The sequence below is a fragment of the Camelus bactrianus genome, chromosome 6, assembly GCF_048773025.1.
Source record: "Camelus bactrianus isolate YW-2024 breed Bactrian camel chromosome 6, ASM4877302v1, whole genome shotgun sequence".
NCBI classification, from domain to species: Eukaryota; Metazoa; Chordata; class Mammalia; order Artiodactyla; family Camelidae; genus Camelus; species Camelus bactrianus.
The window spans coordinates 810,723-830,592 of NC_133544.1; the positions used below are offsets into that span (position 1 = coordinate 810,723).

The 19,870-nt window shown below is 63.0% G+C and overlaps 1 protein-coding gene across 4 annotated transcripts in view; it reads right to left on the reverse strand.

The window, feature by feature from the left end:
• Window positions 1-67: 67 nt before the first annotated feature.
• PACS2 (phosphofurin acidic cluster sorting protein 2) overlaps window positions 68-19,870 on the reverse strand; it is a 57,751-nt gene continuing 37,948 nt past the window's right edge. For 2 of the 4 annotated variants that reach the window (XM_074364844.1, XM_074364843.1), the window contains exons 8-24: window positions 18,805-18,864; window positions 16,228-16,385; window positions 14,546-14,636; window positions 14,147-14,221; window positions 13,694-13,836; window positions 12,223-12,355; window positions 11,843-11,947; window positions 11,558-11,664; window positions 11,013-11,167; window positions 10,498-10,608; window positions 9,940-10,048; window positions 5,792-5,834; window positions 5,414-5,456; window positions 4,924-5,059; window positions 3,978-4,204; window positions 3,604-3,717; window positions 68-2,979 (exon numbers count right to left, since the gene is read on the reverse strand). In XM_074364844.1, coding sequence (XP_074220945.1) covers window positions 2,861-2,979; window positions 3,604-3,717; window positions 3,978-4,204; window positions 4,924-5,059; window positions 5,414-5,456; window positions 5,792-5,834; window positions 9,940-10,048; window positions 10,498-10,608; window positions 11,013-11,167; window positions 11,558-11,664; window positions 11,843-11,947; window positions 12,223-12,355; window positions 13,694-13,836; window positions 14,147-14,221; window positions 14,546-14,636; window positions 16,228-16,385; window positions 18,805-18,864 — 1,929 coding nt within the window. In that variant the 3' untranslated portion in view covers window positions 68-2,860. Of the gene's footprint in view, window positions 2,980-3,603; window positions 3,718-3,977; window positions 4,205-4,923; window positions 5,060-5,413; window positions 5,457-5,791; window positions 5,835-9,170; window positions 9,204-9,939; window positions 10,049-10,497; window positions 10,609-11,012; window positions 11,168-11,557; window positions 11,665-11,842; window positions 11,948-12,222; window positions 12,356-13,693; window positions 13,837-14,146; window positions 14,222-14,545; window positions 14,637-16,227; window positions 16,386-18,804; window positions 18,865-19,870 lie in introns of those variants that run through there. The other 2 variants (XM_074364847.1, XM_074364846.1) reach the window with 2 other exon arrangements.

A 19,870-nucleotide genomic window follows, 5' to 3' on the forward strand; every position in this document is an offset into this window, starting at 1 on the left:
AGCCCGGCTGCTCCGACGGAGGGTTAGGGCGGAGCCGGGGCTGCTGGAGAGGAATCACACAGCAGGCTAGGGAGGGCCTGGGGGAGCCCCCCGGGTTTATTAGTGTCGCATCAGCACCTTAAAATAGTCCACGTGGTCACATATGTGACAGATTAGAATCTGTTTCCCAAAAAAGCTATTTACATTAATTGTTTTCCATTTAAAAAAAAAAACTAGCAACACATACATCCTAGAAACCAAACAATGCACAATGACCTGGATGGGGGTAAGAGCCCCACGGAAGTGGGCCCCCGAGCTCGGCCCTCAGGCCCCCGCCCGGGACTCTTCTTCCTCTCCACCTTACCAGAGGACAGCATAGGTCTGGGGAGGGGGTCGAGGAACAGGTGTAGGGATCAGGCAGCTGGCCTTCCTGTCTGGGAGTGAGGACAGTGCAGCAGTGCTGGCCCTGGCCACTCTGATCTGCCAGTCTTTGTACAGAGATCCTCAGCTCTGGGTCCAGAAGCCCTCTCCTCCCTGAGCTATGGCTGTGACACTGACTCAGGACACCAGCCTGCATGCTCGGAGGAGATGGTGACCCATGGGACCAACACGAGGTGGGAGGAAGCAGTGGCCCAGATACAGCGTGGGAGCTGGCCTCAGTGAGGCTGGAACCTGCCCACACGACACCACCAGGCCACTGGGAGCCTGGCCTTGCCCAAAGGTGACTGGTGGCTTAATCTTTGGTCACCCAGTGGGCTGAGAAGCCCAGCTCTGAGGGGGCAGCTCCAGTCCTGTGGGCCCACAGTCTGGGGCCCACGGCCCTCACACACCCCACAGGGCCCCCATGTGCTCACAGCTGCACTGGCTCAGTCACAGACAGCTTTGGCTTCTGCGTCATCTTCCTCTGGGGGAAAAGTGCTCTTACACATCTCCTCAGAGCAGCTCCATGAGGTAGGCAGTAGAGAGGGACCCCCCGTGCAGCCGACACGGGCACTGGGGCACTGGTGTGTGCAAGCCCACGTCTGCAAGCGAGCTGATGGCTGGGCTGGCTGCGTAGCCTTCCTGGCCCAGGAACGGTGTGGCAGGCGGGCCCTGCGGCATGGGGTGGCGGTTCTAGGTGTCTTCTTGTGTGTCCAAGGAGACAGCCATGGGTGAGGCCAGGGAGGGCATGAGGATAGCGGGGGTGGGGGTTGGGAAGGGGGCCACTCACAGCCAGGATGGACGGGACCCACTCTGGCCCCTTCCTCTAAAACTAGGTCTGCAGCTGGAAAGCTAAGTCAAGGGCGTTTCCCTGGCACCTCCTTCCTGTTGAGTGTGACCTTTAGAAGGAAACTTGAGGACCAGTGACCTAGGCCCTGGATGAGGGCGGGGAGGCTTCCCGAGGGTCCATCAGCTCAATAGACTGCACCTTCACCCAGGTCCTTACCAGGGAGGTGCAGGGCCCCTGGTCCAAGGTCCAAGGCCCAAGGCCTGACTGTCAGCTAGATGCAGGTCCCTCGGCCATGGACACTTGGACCCCGTACAGCCACCTGCGGGGAGGAGGTAAGCGGGAAGGGCACAGGTAAGGAAGACGGGCCATGTTTCACCACCCGAGAGCAGGGACCCTCTGTGCCACGACCCTCCGCGCCGCGGGCTGTTGGAGAGGCCTGTCGTGCAGGGGAGCGAAGAAGGTGTGCAGCTTGTCCTGCGTTTGGCACTGTCTTTCTGAGCACGGCCTGTGTGGCTCTCAGCCTTAGGAAAACGACCACGATGGTCCTACAGCCAAGCTGCCAAGGGGCAGGAGCCGGTGGGCTCTCCTGCAGATGCCTGAGGTACAGGGTTGTGGGGAACTGGGGACACCTCCCCGCTTGCTGTAGGAAGGTGGAAGGTAGGGCTGCCATCCCATATGGGACCCAAACCCCAAACCTGGCTCTGAGGAGCCTGGCCTAGAGAGATGGGTCCCCTGGCCCTGTGAGGTGCCCCAGCTGCACCCACGGCTTGAACGATGCTGGCCCCTATGGTTTGGCCACCTTGCCAGAGCTTTCATAGGCCACAGTTGTGTTGCAGGGGACATGCACCCGTTGCCTGGACCAGACACCTCCCCCAAGGCAGGGCCACGGCTGGGGGGCAGGAGGGAGCCACCGTGCTTGCTAAATTCAGGGTGGAGACCACTAGCAGAAGCAGAGGGGGACGCGAGCCCTGTGGGTGAGGCGGGTGTTGGGGGCCGGGACACAGCAGCCCTGAGGGGCTGCTGGGACTTCAGAAGAGCAACGGCTGTTTGGCAGCTACATTATAACATGTATTTAAAAGCATTAAAAATATCCGCTACTGTAAAACCTCCACTGCCCCAGGCGGCTGGAGTTTACTGGGAACCCCAAGTGGACCCGGGGTGGGGCAGACTGGCCTGTGTTCTGCTCAGGAAGCCCCCAATAGAAGGCTGGCCTTTGGGCACCCAGCTCAGTGCCTGGGGGGGGGGGTGTCCTGTGTGGCTGCCGACCTGACCCTGGCTCCCTGAGGAAGCACAGACCTGGCTTTCAGGGAGGACAGGACCCAAAGGCAGGAACCCTTCTTGCTGGGGGGCTGAGGGGCAGGGGAGTCCTGAGGCCCAAACACACACACCTCCCGCAATTCTCAAGTTCAACACTGTCCCCCTGACCCCCCGCCCCTGCCAGAACATTCTGGTTAATAAGCAGAGCAGTTACGGGCTCCCCAGGGGGACCACCCCGTTAGTTTCCAGGTTGTGAGCACATCCATACTTAAGACTGTTTCTCTTTGTGTTTTTAAGGGTCTGTCTCTGTAGTAAACTGAAACGTTAACAGAAAAGCAGCTGGGCCCTCCTGACGCGCGGCTGGCTGTCGCAGGGCTGCAGGGTGGGGAGCCGGCGGCCCCTGGGTGGGCGGGGCTAGAAGGTGGACTTGGAGTGTCCAAAGATGCAGATGGGGAAGTGCTTGACGTGCGAGGACCACTGGGCCGCCAACTGGAAGAACTTGACGTCGCTCCACTCCACCCCGTCAATGAGGACTGTGGGGGACGAGACCACCTGAGCCGCCGGCCCTCCTGCAGGCCTGCCTGCCACCCCCGGGGCTCGCTGCTTCTCGCTGGCCCCGAAGGCGGAGGTCTGGGACAGCCCAGCAGGCCCGACGTCAGGGGAGGCGCTTGCCCACCCCCCCCCCCCCCCCGGTCCCAGCAGGGTCTGGGAACCAGGTTTAAAACACCCTCCACTTAAACTGGAAAATCAGCAGAGGACGGGCAGGGTGGTTCTTGACCGCTGCGGCCATCAGACTCGAGTTCATGACAAGAGAAGACTCTGGAGAGCCTCACACTCTGAGTCAGCTAGTCTGAGATACGTCAGGCCGTCTTTTAAAAGAGCAGAAAAGACTGGGAAATTAGTTCTCAGAATTTGAAAGCCGTTACAGGCACACAATAGGCCTCCCCCAAATGTGTTCAAAGTTTGAACTCTGCAACGTGCATCCCAGAGCAAACCAAAAGCGTTTCCTGAGGTGAATTTACAAAAGCAGCCCAACTTTGCTCTGGTTAAAACTTGAACGTTTTACGGGCCACAGGCCCTGCCTGGGAGGCCCCGTGGAGGGAGGCGGGCACTCACCCCGCAGCAGCGGGGGCCCCGCGGGGGGAGGAGGCGCTCACCCCGCAGCATGTTCTGCTGGTGCTTGGCTGTGCAGATCAGACGGCTGATGCCCTCGATGCACTGGCTTTTAGACTCCACGTCCTTGTCCTTGGTTTTCTTAGGCAAAAACATCACTAGGAGGGAAAACGGGGTGCTGTCCTCCCACTGTTCCTCCAGGGCCGGGGGGCGGTGGGCGCTGTGGCTCACCCCGGCCCCCAGACCCCGCTCACCTGGATCCCCTTCTGTTCTGACCACGGCCACCACTGCCCGCCCACCACAAGGTCTTTGCTGGGGGCTCTGGTCAGAAGCGGCCCCAAGACCCGCGGTGCCCTCAGGGCTTGCACGGCTGCCCCTCCAATTGTCCCGACGGTCAGCCCCCCCACCCCCACCTCACCCTTCTTGTTCTTCTCCTTGGTGACCACGGTCATGGACATGGTGGGCGTGGCCGCAGCCTCGCCGCTGCTGGGCAGCCTGCTGACCTGGAGAGACCGGAAGGTGCACTTGAGTGTGTTTTTGGTGGTGGGCGGGTCCTTCTTGTCCGCATCTCTCTTCCTGTCTGCGGGCTGGGCCGCCGTCCAGTAATCCACCTGCAGCCCCATCAGCTCGGCGCCGACGCCCTGGCTGTGGAAGACGAGGGAGGCTCACCCCTCCGTGCTGGGCTGACAGCAGCACCCCAGTGGTTGGCATGGGCGAGGAGGTGCCCGCTGGTCCCGTGCTGCCTAAGCTCAGGGGACCGCCTGTGGTGGCTGACCAGCAGACAGGAGGCTGGGGCTGCTGTGGGGGTGGTCCTGGTCTCTGGGGACAGGCGGGTCTGTGCCAGTCTCCCTGGCAGAGTCACAATGTTGGGGTCATCCAGGAGGGTCAGGGCCTGCCACCTTCCTGCCCCTCCGAATCTGGAGGGCCACAGCCAAACACCCCCTCAGCAGTGTGGCCCCAGGAGCATCCCTGTGGCCCTGCAGCCATTCTGCCTGGGGAGTTCTGCTCACAAGAGGCCCAAGGGTGGCTGAGGGCCGGCGGCCGTGACACACCGTTTCCTACTCCTCTACCACCCTGCTTACGGGCTCTGTAGTTTCTGTCCCCGGGGGTGCCGGGGGTGAGGCTGGGGGCCACCAGGCCCGTCTATGGAGTGAGTCCAGTGCCCACTCCAGACAGGGCACCTTGTCTGAGAGCCTGTGTCACCACCATGCCCTCCCCCAGGCCGCTGAGCCCCTGCTTCCTGGCGCCCTGGGGTGTGGCCAGGGACCACGAGTAGCTGCCAGTGACCTTCAGCACTGGGGGACGGACAGGAGCTGCTGGGCAGCATGTCCAGGGAGGGGAGCTGCCTGCAGGGCTGTGTTTACCTGGGGGAGGACAGGCCCCCGCTCACCGACGGGGAGGAGGGTGGAGTGGGCGAGGCTTCCTTGGCTGCAGGAGACGTGGACGGCGGGGTGGACGAGAGGGCGCTGGAGCCTGAGGGGGCTGCGTCATCCGAGTCGCCTTTGGGAAGGAGTCAGGGGCAGCGCTGAGCTCCCCCGAGATTCTGCCCTGAGTAGCCCAGGCCCTCTGGACCCCCAGACCTGGACATGGCAGGGAGGCCAGGCAGCCCCGGGGTCTGGGGAGGGCATGTGTGGGGAACAGGAGACCGCCACCCCAACTGGGGAGGGGCTGCAGGGCATCTGGGGCGGGGTGGCCACACGCACGGCGAGCAGAAGCACTGCAGTGAGGTGACCCTCCCCGGCTGAGGCAGGACCCTGCTCACAGGCTGCACTGAGGCTAGCAGCTGGGGCTAGCAGCTGGGGGCTGCCCCTGCCCTCCAGCATCCCGGCGCCTAGGGCATGAAGGGTGGGTTACCTGATGTGGCAGAAGACGGTTCCACTATCCCAACCTTCACCACCTAGAAGGCAATAGGCCACTGCTGGCCATGGCGGGCGGTGGTCCCAGCCCCCGGCCCACGTGCCGGGGCTTCAGCGGGCGGGGACCTGCCCCCTGCTACTGCCCACCCACCACGGCCCCCACGCAACACAGGAAGAATAGCGAGTTCTAAGAGCAAAGGGACTTAAAGGCAAGCCCTCAGCACAAACTGGGGAAAGAGGTTCTGAAATATATCAAGTTAATGCAAAACTGGACTGGTTATAGCATGTTCTGGCAGATCTGTGGTTTCCCAAGCGGGTGGGGTCGGCCAAACGGCAGACGCAGTGGACATGGCAGCTGCCCACCTGGGGTACTCACCCCCACGAAGGGAATGAACTTCTGAGAGGACTCTTCGTCGGGGCTAAGACAAGGGAGAGAGACAGTCACCGCTCTCCCTGAAGGACAGGTGCTCCGTCTCTGAGCGGCCGGCACTTCGCCAGCCGCCTGGTGGGCCCTGCCCAACCCGTGCCTCGCCTGTGCCCTCCCACAGCGGGCCTGGCTGGACCCGACCTGCAAGTCTCTTCCGACATGCAGGAGGCAAGCGCATCTCTGCACCCGAGGGTCCAGAGGCCTGTTGGGGCAGCTCGGAGGGTAAGGGCGGGGCCTCGCCAAGGGGCCTGCTTTTTCACCAGGGCCTGGGCTGGGGGTGGCCAGCCAAGCCTTTCTGTGGGCCCTGCAGGCCAGTGTTTCCCGCTCAGCCCAGGAGAGAACTGGCTGCCCCAGGACACCCAGAAACAGCCTAGGCCTCCTCCAGTGACTGGCATGTGGAGGTCTCCTCCCAGACGGTCTGAGTAAAGTTGGTGCCGACTGGGGGGCCTATTTCCACGACTCTGGCCTTGGTGACGGGCTGCACAGGCCACGTTCTAACAGAACAAGGCCCAAGAGCAGCCCGAAGGCCAAGGCCAAGGCTCTCCGGCTGTGCTGCTGTAATGAGCCGATGGGCCCTGCACAATTTCCAGCAGAACTGTGGCCTTGCTGGAACCACCGGTCACAGCCGTCCACCGTGAAGGCATCCAGCGTCCGAGGGCCCTGGGCGCAGGGCGTCGGCAGGACCTGAGGGGAGGCAGACCCCCGATTCTCTTCCTCCTCCTCCTCCCACGCCAGGGCTGGCCCCGGGCTCATCGTCTCTGCAGCAAGCTGCCCGCTGCCCGGTGTCTGCCTTGGCCTGGGCTCTGTCAGCAGCTGGAAGAGCTTCCTTCTCTGCCTTCTGGTGGGTCCACGGGGCGGGGCGGGTCCTGGCCTCCTGCCCTTCCCCAGCCACAGGGAAAAGAGGTGTGTCCTCGCCCTGCTTCCTTGGCTGGTGGCTCGCAGCCCTTCTCCCAGCTCCGCTTCCTCTGTTTTGTGGAGCCAGAGCCTGACGTCAAGAGGATGACTCTCTTGCAGGTGACTCCACACGTGCAGGCCATGCAGGGGGTGGCCCGGGAGTGTCACTCAGGGAGAAGCCTCTGCCCCAAGCAGGCCTGGTGGGGGGGCCCAGGCCCAGCTCCTGGGACCAGGAACCCCACATCCCCAGAGTCTTGCAGGAGGCCCTCCCTTCTCTGTCCCTGCGGAGGACAGTGGCCTGCGCCTGGCTGACACTCCCCGTGAAGTGTGGTTATGAGCTGGACAAGTGGCCCCGGCCCAGGAGCCAGAACATAATGCACCTGCACCACGCACAGCACCTACAGTGAGGGGACAGCAGCTGGCAGGACCTGCTCTCCCCTGGGTGCCACCTGGACATGGGGACACCCCACCTCTGCCCCAGCACCACCCAGCCCACTCCGCAGGAGACCCAGCAAATGTCTTTGGATGCAAGAATCTACAGATTCGGTCTGTCCAAAGAAAGTAACTAAATTCCTGGTCTTTCTCTCTTTCCTAAGCAGAATACAATTAAAAAGAAAAAACTTTGTTTTCCCATTTCAAGTAGAACAATCTAAATCCTGTGCCCAGGCGTGCTCCTGCACTCGAGGTGGCAGGAGGCCCCGTGGGGTCCCCCGACCAGTGCACGGGAGGCTCGGACCCCCAGGGCCCTCACCCTCAGGGAGCCACCATCCCCACGGCCCTCCCCAGCAGACGGCAGGCAGGGAGGCAGACGAGGGCCTCAGGGGCGGAACTCGGGGGACTCTACGACCCAAGCAACAAAGCCAAGCCGTGCCTCGGGGCCATGCAGACGACATCCAGCGCTCGGCACCGCCCGGCGAGACGGGGGTGACACCGGCTGCTGCTGGGAGCCCTCCACCTGGACCCTGTGTGTGGGGGGCACAGGTGTTCTTGGCAGGGGTAGTGGTCAGAACTCCTACGGCTCGAGCCCACAGCTCCGTGACGAGGAGCCCTGGGTGAAGGGGTGGTGCGGGATGTGCCCAGGGACGCAGCCAAACGAGGCTGGCCTGGGGAGCTGAGCGGCCCTCTAGGCGTTGCCCGGGGGACATACAGTGAGGTCTGACCTCAGGCAGGAGCTGGTGCAGTGCAGGTAGGATCCTTGATGCAGAGGGACCAGGAGGGCCATGCCCACCGTCCACCCTCCCCGGCATCCCCTGACCCCCCCGGGTGGACAGAAGTCTGTTCTCTGTCATAGCAGACAAAGGCTGACCTGCTCTCTGGCCCTGGGCTCCAAGGGCAGACAACACGCGGCCCTTCCCCGAGCTCCGCCCAGGGCAGCTGGAGCCCCACCCCCCACCCCGGTGCCGGTGTCACCACTGTAACGCGGAGGCGGGGGCAGGAGGCTCAGGGCCTCCCAAGCCCTGGCTTGCTGCTCAGAAGAGCTGACCTCGGGACAGACAGAAGCTGCGGCCCAGGCTGCGAAGCATGCTGTGGGCTCGCGGAGCCGTGGCTGAAAGGAGGGGAGGGTCGCAGGCCCACAGGGCAGCCCGAGGGGTCCGCGGGGCACACTGGCTGGTCTTTCTCTAGCTCCATGAGGCTTGTTTAGCAGCATGTTTGAATGGGCTTAGACTCCTCCTCCTGGTCCATCCCGGGGCCCAAGGAGCCTCCCAGGGGGCTTTGCCGGGAGAGCAAATAACCAAAGGCCCCCTGCAGAGCAGGTGTGTGGGCAGTGCTGGGACCGCCCAGGGCATGGCTCTTCACGTGTGTGTAGGGGTCTCAGTGTTCTGGCCAGCCATCTAGGTAAGCCACAGAACTTTGCTGGGAATCCCCCCAGGCTGTGCTCTGCCGCTCTGTAGGGGGCCGGAAGCCAGGCTCGAGCCAGACACTGGCCACCATGTCACCCCTGGCCAATTCCCCATCGCCTCGCCTCGCTGTCCCCTCCCGTCCTCCCCGCAGCTACTGGCATGTGGGCCGGTTAACAAGTACGATAGCCTGGGAGTGAAGCCCACACTCAGCAAGTATGGTGCCAGCAGTCAGCGGTCAGCAGCTCGAGAGCTGAAGCCAGCACCTGCTGCTAATTTAAGGGGCAGCCACACCCCTGGCTTCAGAAACACAGCGACTCACTGAGGAGTTAAACTGGCCACTTCTTACACCCAAACTGTGGACTGAAACAGAGCGCCTGCCCAGCACCCTCTGGGCTGCAGGCCTGGTGGTCACTGGAGCCGGGTAGGGCTGTGATGGTGCAGGCCCGGCTCCTTAGCGCACAGGCCCCCGCCCGAAGGAGAAAGCGGGCAGTAGGGGATGTGAATCTGAAGATGACAACAGCTGCTGACACTGCTAAACAGCCCTAAAGACCAGCCAGGGGACGGAGGGGCCACGGACCCAGGGACAGCGGTACCTGAGGGTAAAGTCAAAATGCAAGTTCTTTCTCCTTTTCAGAAAGGCACCAAAGAGAAACACAGGATGTTATTACGGGCTCAGGAGTGGCAAGGCGGCTCCCTAACGGGAGGAAGAACCCGGAGTCGTGCAGGACTGGCCGTGGCACCTGGCAGAGGCTTCAGCTTAAATCTCTCTCCTGCCTTACAAGATGTTTAACGTCCCCTTCTTGGGAGCAGAGATGCTCCACGCCGTGGAACCGGCTGCAGTCTCCCTGTTCCTGCCCTTTCCCACCTGGGAGTCCCTGGAAGGACTGCCCTGTCCGAGGCCTGTGCGCCCAGCTCCACCCCATGTGGGCAGGTGGGCGGGCAGCTGGACCCCCGCAGGGTTTCGGCGTCCCACCCACGGCTCCTGGCTGCTGGCCGGCACTGGGCAGGACGAGAACCATGTCTCCCCGCCTGAGAAGTCCCGGCTGTTGAAGGAGCCTGTGCCCAGATTCGAGGGCGCAGGTCACTGCTAGGGGCCAGGCACCACGACCACTATCCTTTTAACTTTTATTGTGGGAAAACCCAACACGTACAAAAACAGACAACGTGACCACCTCATCCTAACTCCCACTCAGGATCCGTGAAGGGTCCCGGAGTCGAGAACTGGGAGCTGCCTGGATCCCTCCCGGACATCCGTCCAAGCCCAGGTTGGGCACGGAGCCCCCAGTGAGCAACCCGAGGAGCCAGGACGCAGGCCGCCGGGGGTCGCCACCCCACCGCCACCCACCCAGGCCCTAGAGTTACCTCTTCTGCTTGTAGGTCAGCATGGCCTCTGCAATGGGCAGCTGGTGGGCACAGTTGGCCCCCGAGATGTACTGTGTGATTCTTGACACGATGTCCGGCGTGTCCTGCACTGCACGAGGAGACCGGGAGGGGTCTGTGGGGTGCCGCACTCTGCCCAGCTCCACCTCGGCTTCCCCAAGGCCACCCAGCACCCCAAGTTTGGGCGGCCAGGGGAGAGGGCCGCAAAGTCTCTCCAAATCCTGAAGAGCCCTGCCCCAGGATCTAGCCTCTGGTTAGATCCAGCCTCAGCGTCCCGGCTGAGGCTGTCCACTGACCCCTCGCCCCCTGTAGCTCAGGGACCGCTGTGGCCGGGAGGGAGGCACACAGCTCTCCAGTCTCGCCTCAGGACAGCAGTACAACCCCCATTCTAATGGGGCACGGTGGAGTGGAGGTGAGGGGTGTGGGGTCGTGGATGGGCTGGGACGTGGGTGGGAGGGGAGTGGGGCTGTGGACACCAAGGTGGGGTGGTGTGGCATGGCTGGGCCAGGGCTGGAGCAGGCGGCGAGGCCCGGGCCTCACCAGCGCTCTGGGCCTCCAGCTTGTTGAACAGGTCTCTCCAGGCCAGGTCCTGGAAGAAGTTGTTGTACCTGTAGTCCACGGAGCCCAGGTACCTGGCCACAGGGTGGGAGCCTGCGGGCCGAGGGGGCAGCGTCAGGACGTGCTGACCCCCACACGCCCCGCAGTTCTGCGCCGTGGCTCCTGGACCAGGCGGCTCCGCCGCTGCCTGGGCAGACGGCCCACCCGGCCGCGCCAGGGTGTGTCCCGCGGACCACACAGCCTCGGATGCGGCGGGTCTCGCGCTGTGGGGAGGGGTCTCCTCTAGGCCTCACCTCGTTCTGGCAGAGTTAAACCACACAGAATTTTGATGACTTAAGAAGATCAATAACTAACCACTGCTTTGCATGTCTGACAACAAACCAAAATCGGCAATGAGTTATCCTAACTGCGGGGCCCTCGGGGCGTGGACACCTCTGGGGCAACCATGTTGCAGGATCAAGCTTGGCAGCATCCCCCACGTGGCACCGGCCCCTCACCCAGCGGGATGACGAGGAAGCGCATGTAGCCCAGCCAGTCGGGGGTCTTGTGGGACAGCTGCTCCACGAAGAGCCGCAGGATGGCGCTGAGGTAATGCTGCGCTCCCGCCACCGCGATCTTCACGGGGGTCGGGGGCTGGGAATTGCAGTTGCAGCTGCGGTCGGTGGCGGCAGGACGAGAGGGGACAGACACCTCAGGGAGCCGTCCTCGCAGCGAGGACCAGCCTCACTGAGCCCGAAGGGGCCCCAGGGCTCCCCTGCTCCCCCTGAACTCAGGGCCTGTCCCACAGCTCACCACTATGATGGGGCCACTGAAACCCAGGCCTCCCAGACAGCGGACGCCCCACGCAGGGTGGGCAGTTCTGCCAGCCTTGCTCAGGCGCCCCCAGCACTGCTCCAGCCACCCACCCAGTTCTGAGAGAAGACAGGGCTGCAGGAAGCCTGTGGGGCTACAGGCAGAGCCCCATGCAGGGTGGAGCGCAGAGGCCCCGACGGACACCTGGGCAGCGATGCCACTGGGCGGTCAGGGGCAGAGCAGGACTCACTATCTCTGTATCCGGGAGACGATGGTGCTGAAGGCCGCCTGGACGTCAGCCGCAGAGCACGTGCACACCACAGGGAGTGTGTGCCGCTGCAGGACGTCGGAGAGGAACTGGGAGGCAGGGGAGAGGGGGAGCCTCTGAGCCAGCCACCACCAGCCCGCCTGGGAGCAGGCCGGGGCAGCCATCCACAGCAGGCGATGCTGGCCAGACCCCCCGCCCCCATCCTACAGAGAGGAGGCACCGCCACTTCCCGCTCGGCCTGCAGGGAGGACACCAGCCCCTCCCCACCTGCCCCTGCCAGTCTGAGGTGTTGACGAGAATGATGTTCTCAGGAAGCTGGTCGTCGGAGATGAGGATGTGGTTTAACTGGTCGTACACAGTCTTCCTGGGGATCTGGAGACACAGGGCCGTCCATGCCCAGCACAAGGGGTGCCGCCCCCGCCCCCTCACCTGCCCCCTGACCCCCCAGCAGCCACCTGGGAGCAGAGAGGGAAGCCCAGCCCCGCCCACACTCAGATACACAGCCTGGCTCTAGACAGCGGCCCCAGGGCTGAAGACACTGTGGGGCCACTGCAGCCCAGCCGGCCAGGTGGCAGAGCGTGGGGTCCACCCCAGGGTGGCCCCGGTCCCGGCCCCCAGCGGGCGCCCGCCCTCCATAGCGCCCGCACCTGCAGGTGGCTCCGTGTGTCCGGGCAGCGCTCGTTGTCCAGGCTATTGGCCCGCTCGTTCTGTGGACGCGCCGGCTGCCGCTCCTTCAAGGACGTGCTCCGGCCCCGGCGGCCAGCCTGCTTCCCCTCGGACCTGTGGGGGACAGGGCAGGCTGGGGCAGGCACGTTCACTGCCCCAGGGAAGGGGGCCACTCAGCGGTGGGGACAGCCAAGGACGGTCAGTGTCGGCTGGAGGGCAGCAGGGCCATAGGCCACACAGCCCAACCTCAGGGGGCCCGGCAGCCACGGCCTAAGGTCCAGCCTGTGCCCTGGCCCCTGGGTACCCTGAGTGGGGCCTCATCCACAGCTGCTTCCTTGTCCTGAGCGGGGCAGACACGAGGGACCTCAGGGCGCCCTGTGAAGACAGACCACCACCCTGGGACAAGCCCGGTGCAGGCCAGTGCCGGCATCCTGGCACTCAGGTAGCCCTCTGTCCTGACAAAGGCCTCTGTGCACCCCCACCAGGTAAATGCCAGCACCCAGAGCCACTGCTTCTGGAAAAATCCTGCACAGAAACAAAACCTAGGTCTGGCAGAAACAGGCTGACTCTCGTGCCCAGGGCGGGGGCTCCCATCGGGTGAAAATCCAGGGGGAGGGTTCAATACTGAACGCTGGGTTCATGCTGGGTTTTATTTCTCGTTTCTCCTGTGAGTGGATCTGCACGGGGTGGCGGGGCAGGTGGTGGGCAGCGAGGGCGGATTGTGGGGTGAAGGGCTGACGTGGGGCACACACACTTTGAAACTAGGGCGTGAGGCCTGATGCAACACGTGAGTGTCAGCTGCCCGGGACTGTGGCCCCGTGGCTAGCCTTGGCAAGGAGTGACCCCGGGCACCCAGGGAAGGGGCAGCAGAGCGGGGGCGAGGGCTGTGGCCCAGATCTGACCAGGGCATCAGAGGGCTGAAGAGGGCACGTGACAGACCCAGAAGACTGTCCTCCACCAGGAAGCCACCAAGTCCCCACAACTCAGACTCCAGCTCTGATGCTTGCTCGCCAGCCCTGGGCCCCCCCGGGAGGCGGGGCCCTGGGGCCCCGGCCCCGCCACCCGCCCCACAGAGGCCCCGTGCTGGACGCCACCCCGCTCCCTGAGGGCTGTGCCCACCTGCACGGGTGCTGGGCCCACTCTCCTTGGAGCCTCGCCCATGGGCCCCACAGGACCTGAGGGCCAGGTCCAGGAGAACGGGAGAGAGGGACAGCGGGACTGTCCCTGCCCTCGGAGCAGGCAGCCGCACCTCGGCCCAGTCAGACCTGCAGGTGGCTAGTTGCAGACGGAGGGGTGTGGGGGTCCAACGTGGACATCCAGGGATGGGCCTGGAGACCCGTGTATTTCCCCAGTGATTCTCACTGAGTCAGATGGGCCCCGACCCAGTGGGGCATCCACAATCCCTCCTGCACTGGCCCATGTAGGCATTGCCTCCCCGGAGCGGCCGGTCACCTGGTGGAGGGGATGACCAGGGACTCTGTCTTTGTGATCCGCCCGCTGGGTGGCAGCTTCTCGGTGAACACGTCCAGCGCAGGGGTCTCCACCTCCGGGCTCTCCTCGGGCTGCGCTGGCTGCTCCCCGGCGGGGGGTGCGCTCTGAGGGGCAGAGGAGGGAACCGTGGGGACACACTCCTGTGCCCAAGGGGCCTTGGTTTGGGAGAGGGTGTTCAGGCCTCTACCGGGCGGGCAGCTCCTGGCACGTGGACAGGGCTCTGACCGCTCCTGGGATGGGGGTGACTCCAGGGGGCCCCTCACTGTGGTTCTACACACAGGCCCTGGGCGGTGGAAGCAAGAGGACCTGCCTGTGGAGCCTGCCCTGCCCGGTCAGGGGTCAGACCCTGAATGCAGCCTGTAAGTGGGTTCTGTGCCGGCCCACAGGCGTGAGCATGGCCCTTTGCCTGCTTACGTGGGCCACTGAGTCGGAGATGCTGTCACTTGGCTGCTTGCCTCCCAGGGCCCGCGTCCTCTCGGGCACGTCGGCCTGTGTGGACAGGATGGAAAGGAGTCAGGCTGAGCTCAACGGGGGTGCCGAGACTGCGTCACCTTTGGGCAGGGGGTTCCAGGCTCAGAGACAGCTTGGGGAGACTGGCTGGGATTCCTGACCGTGGGCTTGGGGTTGCCCCAGGAAAGTCACCCAGCTGCAGGCAGGGGACAGGGAACAACCCAAAAGTGCACTGAGCTTCAGGTTTGTCCAGCACTGATTCATGTGTAAGTGGCACCCCGAGTGACTCCGACAGGCAGAGAGGACCGGGACATCCCGAGGGTCCCGGCGGGAGTGTGGGCTGCCTGAGTCCGGGCCGCTCACCGGACTCGGAGGCTCCTTCTGGCTCCGGGCGCTGTGGGTGCTTCCGATCTCTGTCTGCGAGCTGGAGTGGGACAGGCCTTCGAAGTACGGCCTGAGTGGTGGGGACAGAGAAGGGGTCATCCCAGTCCCCTCCCCACTGAAGGTGCAGCCACCGGGCCTGGTGGGGGGTGGGATGCAGAGCAGGGCCCCCACCCTGGAGGACCACGGCATAGGCAAGGACACTGGGCGCCAACTGCCCCCTAGCTCCTCCATCCACCCTCAGAGCAGCTGAGAAGACCTGTACCCCGAAACCCCATCCAATGTCAGCTCTAGCCCTGGAGGGCGGCCAGCACGGACAGCAACTGCAGGACAGCCCTGCTGGAGGGGTGTCCAGTGGAGCCCTGGGGCCCCACGGCCAGCTGGCAGGAACACAGGAGCACACGGACAGCCCAGTGAGGACGCCATTGCCAGGCACGGGCAAACCCAGGTCGCACGTCCCGCCCAGCAGGTAGCGACACGCAGGCGGCAGACTTAAGGTCCAGCTAAAATGAGGGGCGGGACTACTGACGGTAAAGCCGTGGGGGGAACGTGGTAACGTGACCACCGTGAGCGACAGGCAGGACTGGGACCCTGCCGGCCAGGGACTCACTCCACAGGTGCAGCTGACGCCACGGAGCTACAGGCGGGGAGGTGAGGGGGACGGCCTGGGCCAGCCGGCAGCTGCAGTAACAGGGGCTGGTCGAGACCTTCTCCGGCGAAGGGAAAGGGAGATCAGAGGGGTCCGCAGACTGAGGACCGTGGCTGCACATGCTGGCCTTGAAGCGGGACCCCTGTTCTACACCCACCTGGCCGAGCCTGAGACCAGTGCCCAGAGCCCCCAGGAGGCCAGCGGCCAACACCCTGACCTGATGCCAAACTCCAGGAGTAACTGGGCACCGGTCAGCAGCCCAGGGAACTGGTGCCTGAGGTGGGGCCAGGCCGGCACAGGTCTGGGAGGCAGCAGTATGGGCTGGGGGCACGTGACAACATGGCACACCCCTTTCTTGTGTGTGCTTCTGTGTCTTGCTGATGCTTGTTTTAAGAAGTTTGAAAACCAAAGGGTCCACAAACCTTCCTGACTCTGACTCAGACCTTCCCTCCTCCTGCCCAGCCCGGCCTCCGGGCTCCCCACCTTCCCCAGGACTCCTTTGGGGCGGACACCCTCTGAGGCTCCCAGCAGGCCTGCCTCCCTATTGAACAGGGAGCCCTGCGGCCCCGCATGCGCTGGTCCCCTCCTGGGACGGCCCAGCCAGCACCCCCAGCTCAGCCCACCTCCCACTAGCCCCACGCCCAGAGCCCTGGCCTCCCACACAACCTCCCAGCCCGCCCCTCCCTCCCCGACTCAGCGGCCCCCACAGGGCTGACCTCAGCCGCCCCCTCACTGGTCTCCCTCTTCGTGTTCCCAGCAGATTCCAGAGAGACATTCCCAAAAGCAAACGCGACACTGCGACTCTGCCACTTCTCGCTCCCCAGGAGCTCTCTCAGGGCCTGTGTCTCCCCGCCCCCGAGGGCCTGCTTCCCCAAACCCCACTTCCCTCTGGCCCCGACACCTGCACAACCAGCTGCGTGGACCTCCTCCTGGGCTGGCCCTTGCTTTGAAGGCAGGTGGCCACGCCCTGTGTCCCCCGCGCGCGGCAGCAGACGAGGGCGGCGGCGGCGCCCACCTGAGCTTCGGCTTGGGGGTGCTGAGAACGCTGTCATCGTCCTCCATGTCGGGGCCGCTGTCGCTGGGGTGCTCCATGTCCAGCGTGTCGTACAGGAGGTCCAGGTCCTCCTCCACCTCGGGGACATGCTCTGCAGGGTCCTGCTCCGAGTCCAGGACCTACAGTGAGGTCAGACGGGTGAGGCTGGCCTGGCAGGAAGGGGCGTCTGCAGGACAGACGGGTGCACAGCCACCAAGCACCCTTCTTCCAGTCTTGTTATTCCAGACCCAGAGGTGTCCCTGGGGGACCTTAGGTCACGGGGTGCTGGGCACGGTGTGGCTGTCCTTCCCAGGTCTCAGAAGAGTGCTTTAACACACAAACACAGTGTGAGCCTTTGCGTGGCACCATCACAATCAGGCCAGAAAAGGCTGCCCTCCCCAGGGCGCCCCTGCCCCCTCACAGTGCCCCCAGGCCCCGGGCGCCAGGTCTTGTGCAGGACGGCACAGAACTGCAATCACATGGCGGCAGCCTTCTCTTGCTCGGCGTGATGCATGTACGGAAAGGACGACCTGGGGCCGTTCTGTGTTTGCTGCTCCACACGGAGCTTCTGTGACCATCTCTCGTGGGACTGCTGGGCGTTTGGCAGGCATATTTCACTTTTTGAAGAACTGCGAGCCTGTTTTCCAAAGTGGCTGCACCATTTTCTGCTCCCCCAGCACGTGTGAGGGTTCCAGTCACGACACAGCCTCTCCAGCACCGATTTTCCGCGTTGACGACAGCCACCCTGCTGGGTACTAAGTGGTGTTTCGTGGTGGCCCTGACCTGCCTTCCCTGATGCCTGGAGGCGACGAGCATCTTTTCAGGTGCTTATTGGCTTTTTGCATTTCTTTTTTGGAAAAATACCTAGTCAGAGCCTTTGCCCGATTTTTAAAGTGAACAATTAATTTTTCATTGCACTGCTTTGTTTTGGGGCTGTCAGAGTTCTTCACACATTCCGGACGCAAGTTCCTTGTCAGCTGTGCGATGTGCAGACAACCTTCCCCCGTCCGACGGGCTGCCGCTCCGCCCTCTGCCCGGAGCGCGGAGGCTCCAAACCTCAGTGCAGCCCCACTTGCCTTTTTTCCCTTTCTTCGCTGGTGCTCTTGGCGCCGTATCCTAGAAACTGTTGTCTGACCCAGGCCACAAAGACTCACTTTTAGGTTTTCTTCTGAGAGTTCCATAGTTCTCGCTCTTACGCGTCGGCCTCTGACCCACTGGGAGTTACTTCTGTGCACGGCGTGAGGTAGGGCCCCACTTCATTCCTTGGCAGAGTTCCAGCTGTTCCAGTACTATTTGCTGAAAAGGCCAATCCCCACCCCGTCCCACCCCCCGGAACGCTTTCGGCATCCTGTCGAAAGCCAGCTGACCACGAACAGAAGGGTTTGTATCTGGACCCCACCTTCCTTCACTGCCCCGTCACGCCGTCTGGTCACGGTAGCTTTGAGCAAGTTTGGAAAACAGAAGGGGCGAGTCCTCCAGCTTTGTTCTTTGTCAAGACTGCTTTGCTTATCCCGGGACCCCTGCCTTTAGGCATGAGGGTTAGGACCACCTGGCTGATTTCTGCAGCAAGGCGTTGGAGATCGGACAGCACTCGTGTTGAATCTGTAGATCAGCTTGGGGAGGACTGTGGCCGAGACGGGCCTGCCTTTAGCACCTGTGTCTAGAGCGAGCTGCTGGCCCCGCCACTGCTGCTTCTGAGGGCACAGCCTCCCTGTGTGTGGGTGCTCAGCCGCGGGGTCCATGCTGTCGTGACCGCGTGAGAGGACAGCGCTCTGGGGCTGAGACACCTACACGCCACCTCTCCTGGCCGGGGGGAGGGGGGGTCCAGAACCTGGGGACGGATTTTCTTCTGATCACATTAAAAACAACAGGGTATTTTTCTTCTGGTTGTAAAAGTTATACAAACTCATAGAAAATTTGGAGACTGAGAAAAGGCTAAAAGAAATTTCTTCTTTCTTTCTTTCTTTCTTTCTTTTTTTGCAGGGGGGAGGTAATTACATTTATTTAGTTTGTTTTTTCCATGGAGGTACTGAACCCAGGACCTTGTGCAGGCTAAGCACGCACTCTACCACTTGAACTATACCCTCCCTCCTAAAAAAAGGTTTTTAAAACACACAGTATATTGATGGTGGGGGAGGGGTGCTGTGTGTGTGGTGACGGGGGCACATGGAGACTCCACTTCCTGCTCAGTTTTGCTGTGAACCTAAAACTATTCTAAAAATTAAAATCAACTTATATAAAAAAAAAAAAAACAACGAAAAAACACAAACAGAAAAACCCGTGGTCACCCCCAGAGACAATGCTGGCCTTCCTCCAGGTCTGTTCATCAAGTTGTAATTCAGGCAACATAGTGGCACCTCCTGGGGCCCCTGCTGGCCCCTCAAGGGTCCCCGGGGTTGGGGGCACCACCATCACCCACTCTCTTGGGCAAGGACAGCGATGTTCAGAGGACCACGAGGACAGCAGCAGCAGAGCCAGGACCTCGCCCAGAACTGGCCTCCAGAGCCCTCCCCCGACACAGGACGCCGTGGGCCTTGAGTGGGGGGGGCACTCACTCACCTCATCGGAAACTTTAAACCTCCGCAGCAGAGCCACGACTTTCTGCTTGAAGTTTTGTTGCTGCAAGACAAGCAGAGCAGGGTCAGAACCCAAGCAGCTGCCTCCCCCAGGAAAGCATGGCGAGGCCGGCGCCCGGGCTGCTGCGGCCCCAGCTCAGACCCGCCGCGACGCTGGTGGACCCTCCTGTGGCTCTCAGCAGTTGAACAGCGGTAAGTGTTTTCATCAGCATTTGAACCTACAGCTGAGGCCAGACTTTAAGGAGGACCCAGGCGGAGCTGACAGCCCAGAGCTGGTGAGGGGAACCAGGTGGAGGGTGTGTGCCACATCTGTGGCTCTTCCAGAAGCCTCCGTGCACATGAGGCTGCCCGGCCCTTCCTCCCTGGGACTTGCTGGCAGGGGCTCAGTGAGAGCCCAAGCTCCACCTGGCCCCGGTGCCGCCCTGCACTGCAGAGGCTCAGCTCTGGCCACTGGCCGCTGACCAAGATGGTCACTCAGCCACCCTCAGAGGCTGACCCTACAAAGGGAGACCCACACTCCCCACTGCAGAAGCTGGGCACCCGGGTCCTGGAACTGAGGCTCAGACAGAGCTGCCCTAGCAGGTGTGGGCTGTGAACATGGCCCAGAACATGCACTGCACTCAATGTATCGGGACCACCCATGACTTCCCAGCACCGCCAGACAGGGGCAAGGTTTTGGGGGCTTCCCTGGCCGCGCTCCGCCCTGGCCTGGCCTGAGGCCATGGCCCAGCACCGAGAGCTCTTCCAGGAGCCCTGGGTGCCCAGTGGTGGACATCCCATGATGGGCTGTGGCCCCTGCCTGGACTTGCCTCCTGGAGGATAAGCCCCTGAGGCCACCTGCCCAGAACAGAAACAGGGTGCAGGCCTCACACAGGGTGTGTCTGGGCCAAAAAGGCAGGGGCCTGGGCAATGAGGAGGCAGCCCACCTTGCCCACTGCCCTCTAGGCCTGTGGCACAGGGACGCCCCACCTGGCTCCCGCTTGCCAGTGAGGCTCTGACAATAGCCGGACGCCTCGCAACCCCTCCAGGGCAGGGCCATAGCCTGGAGT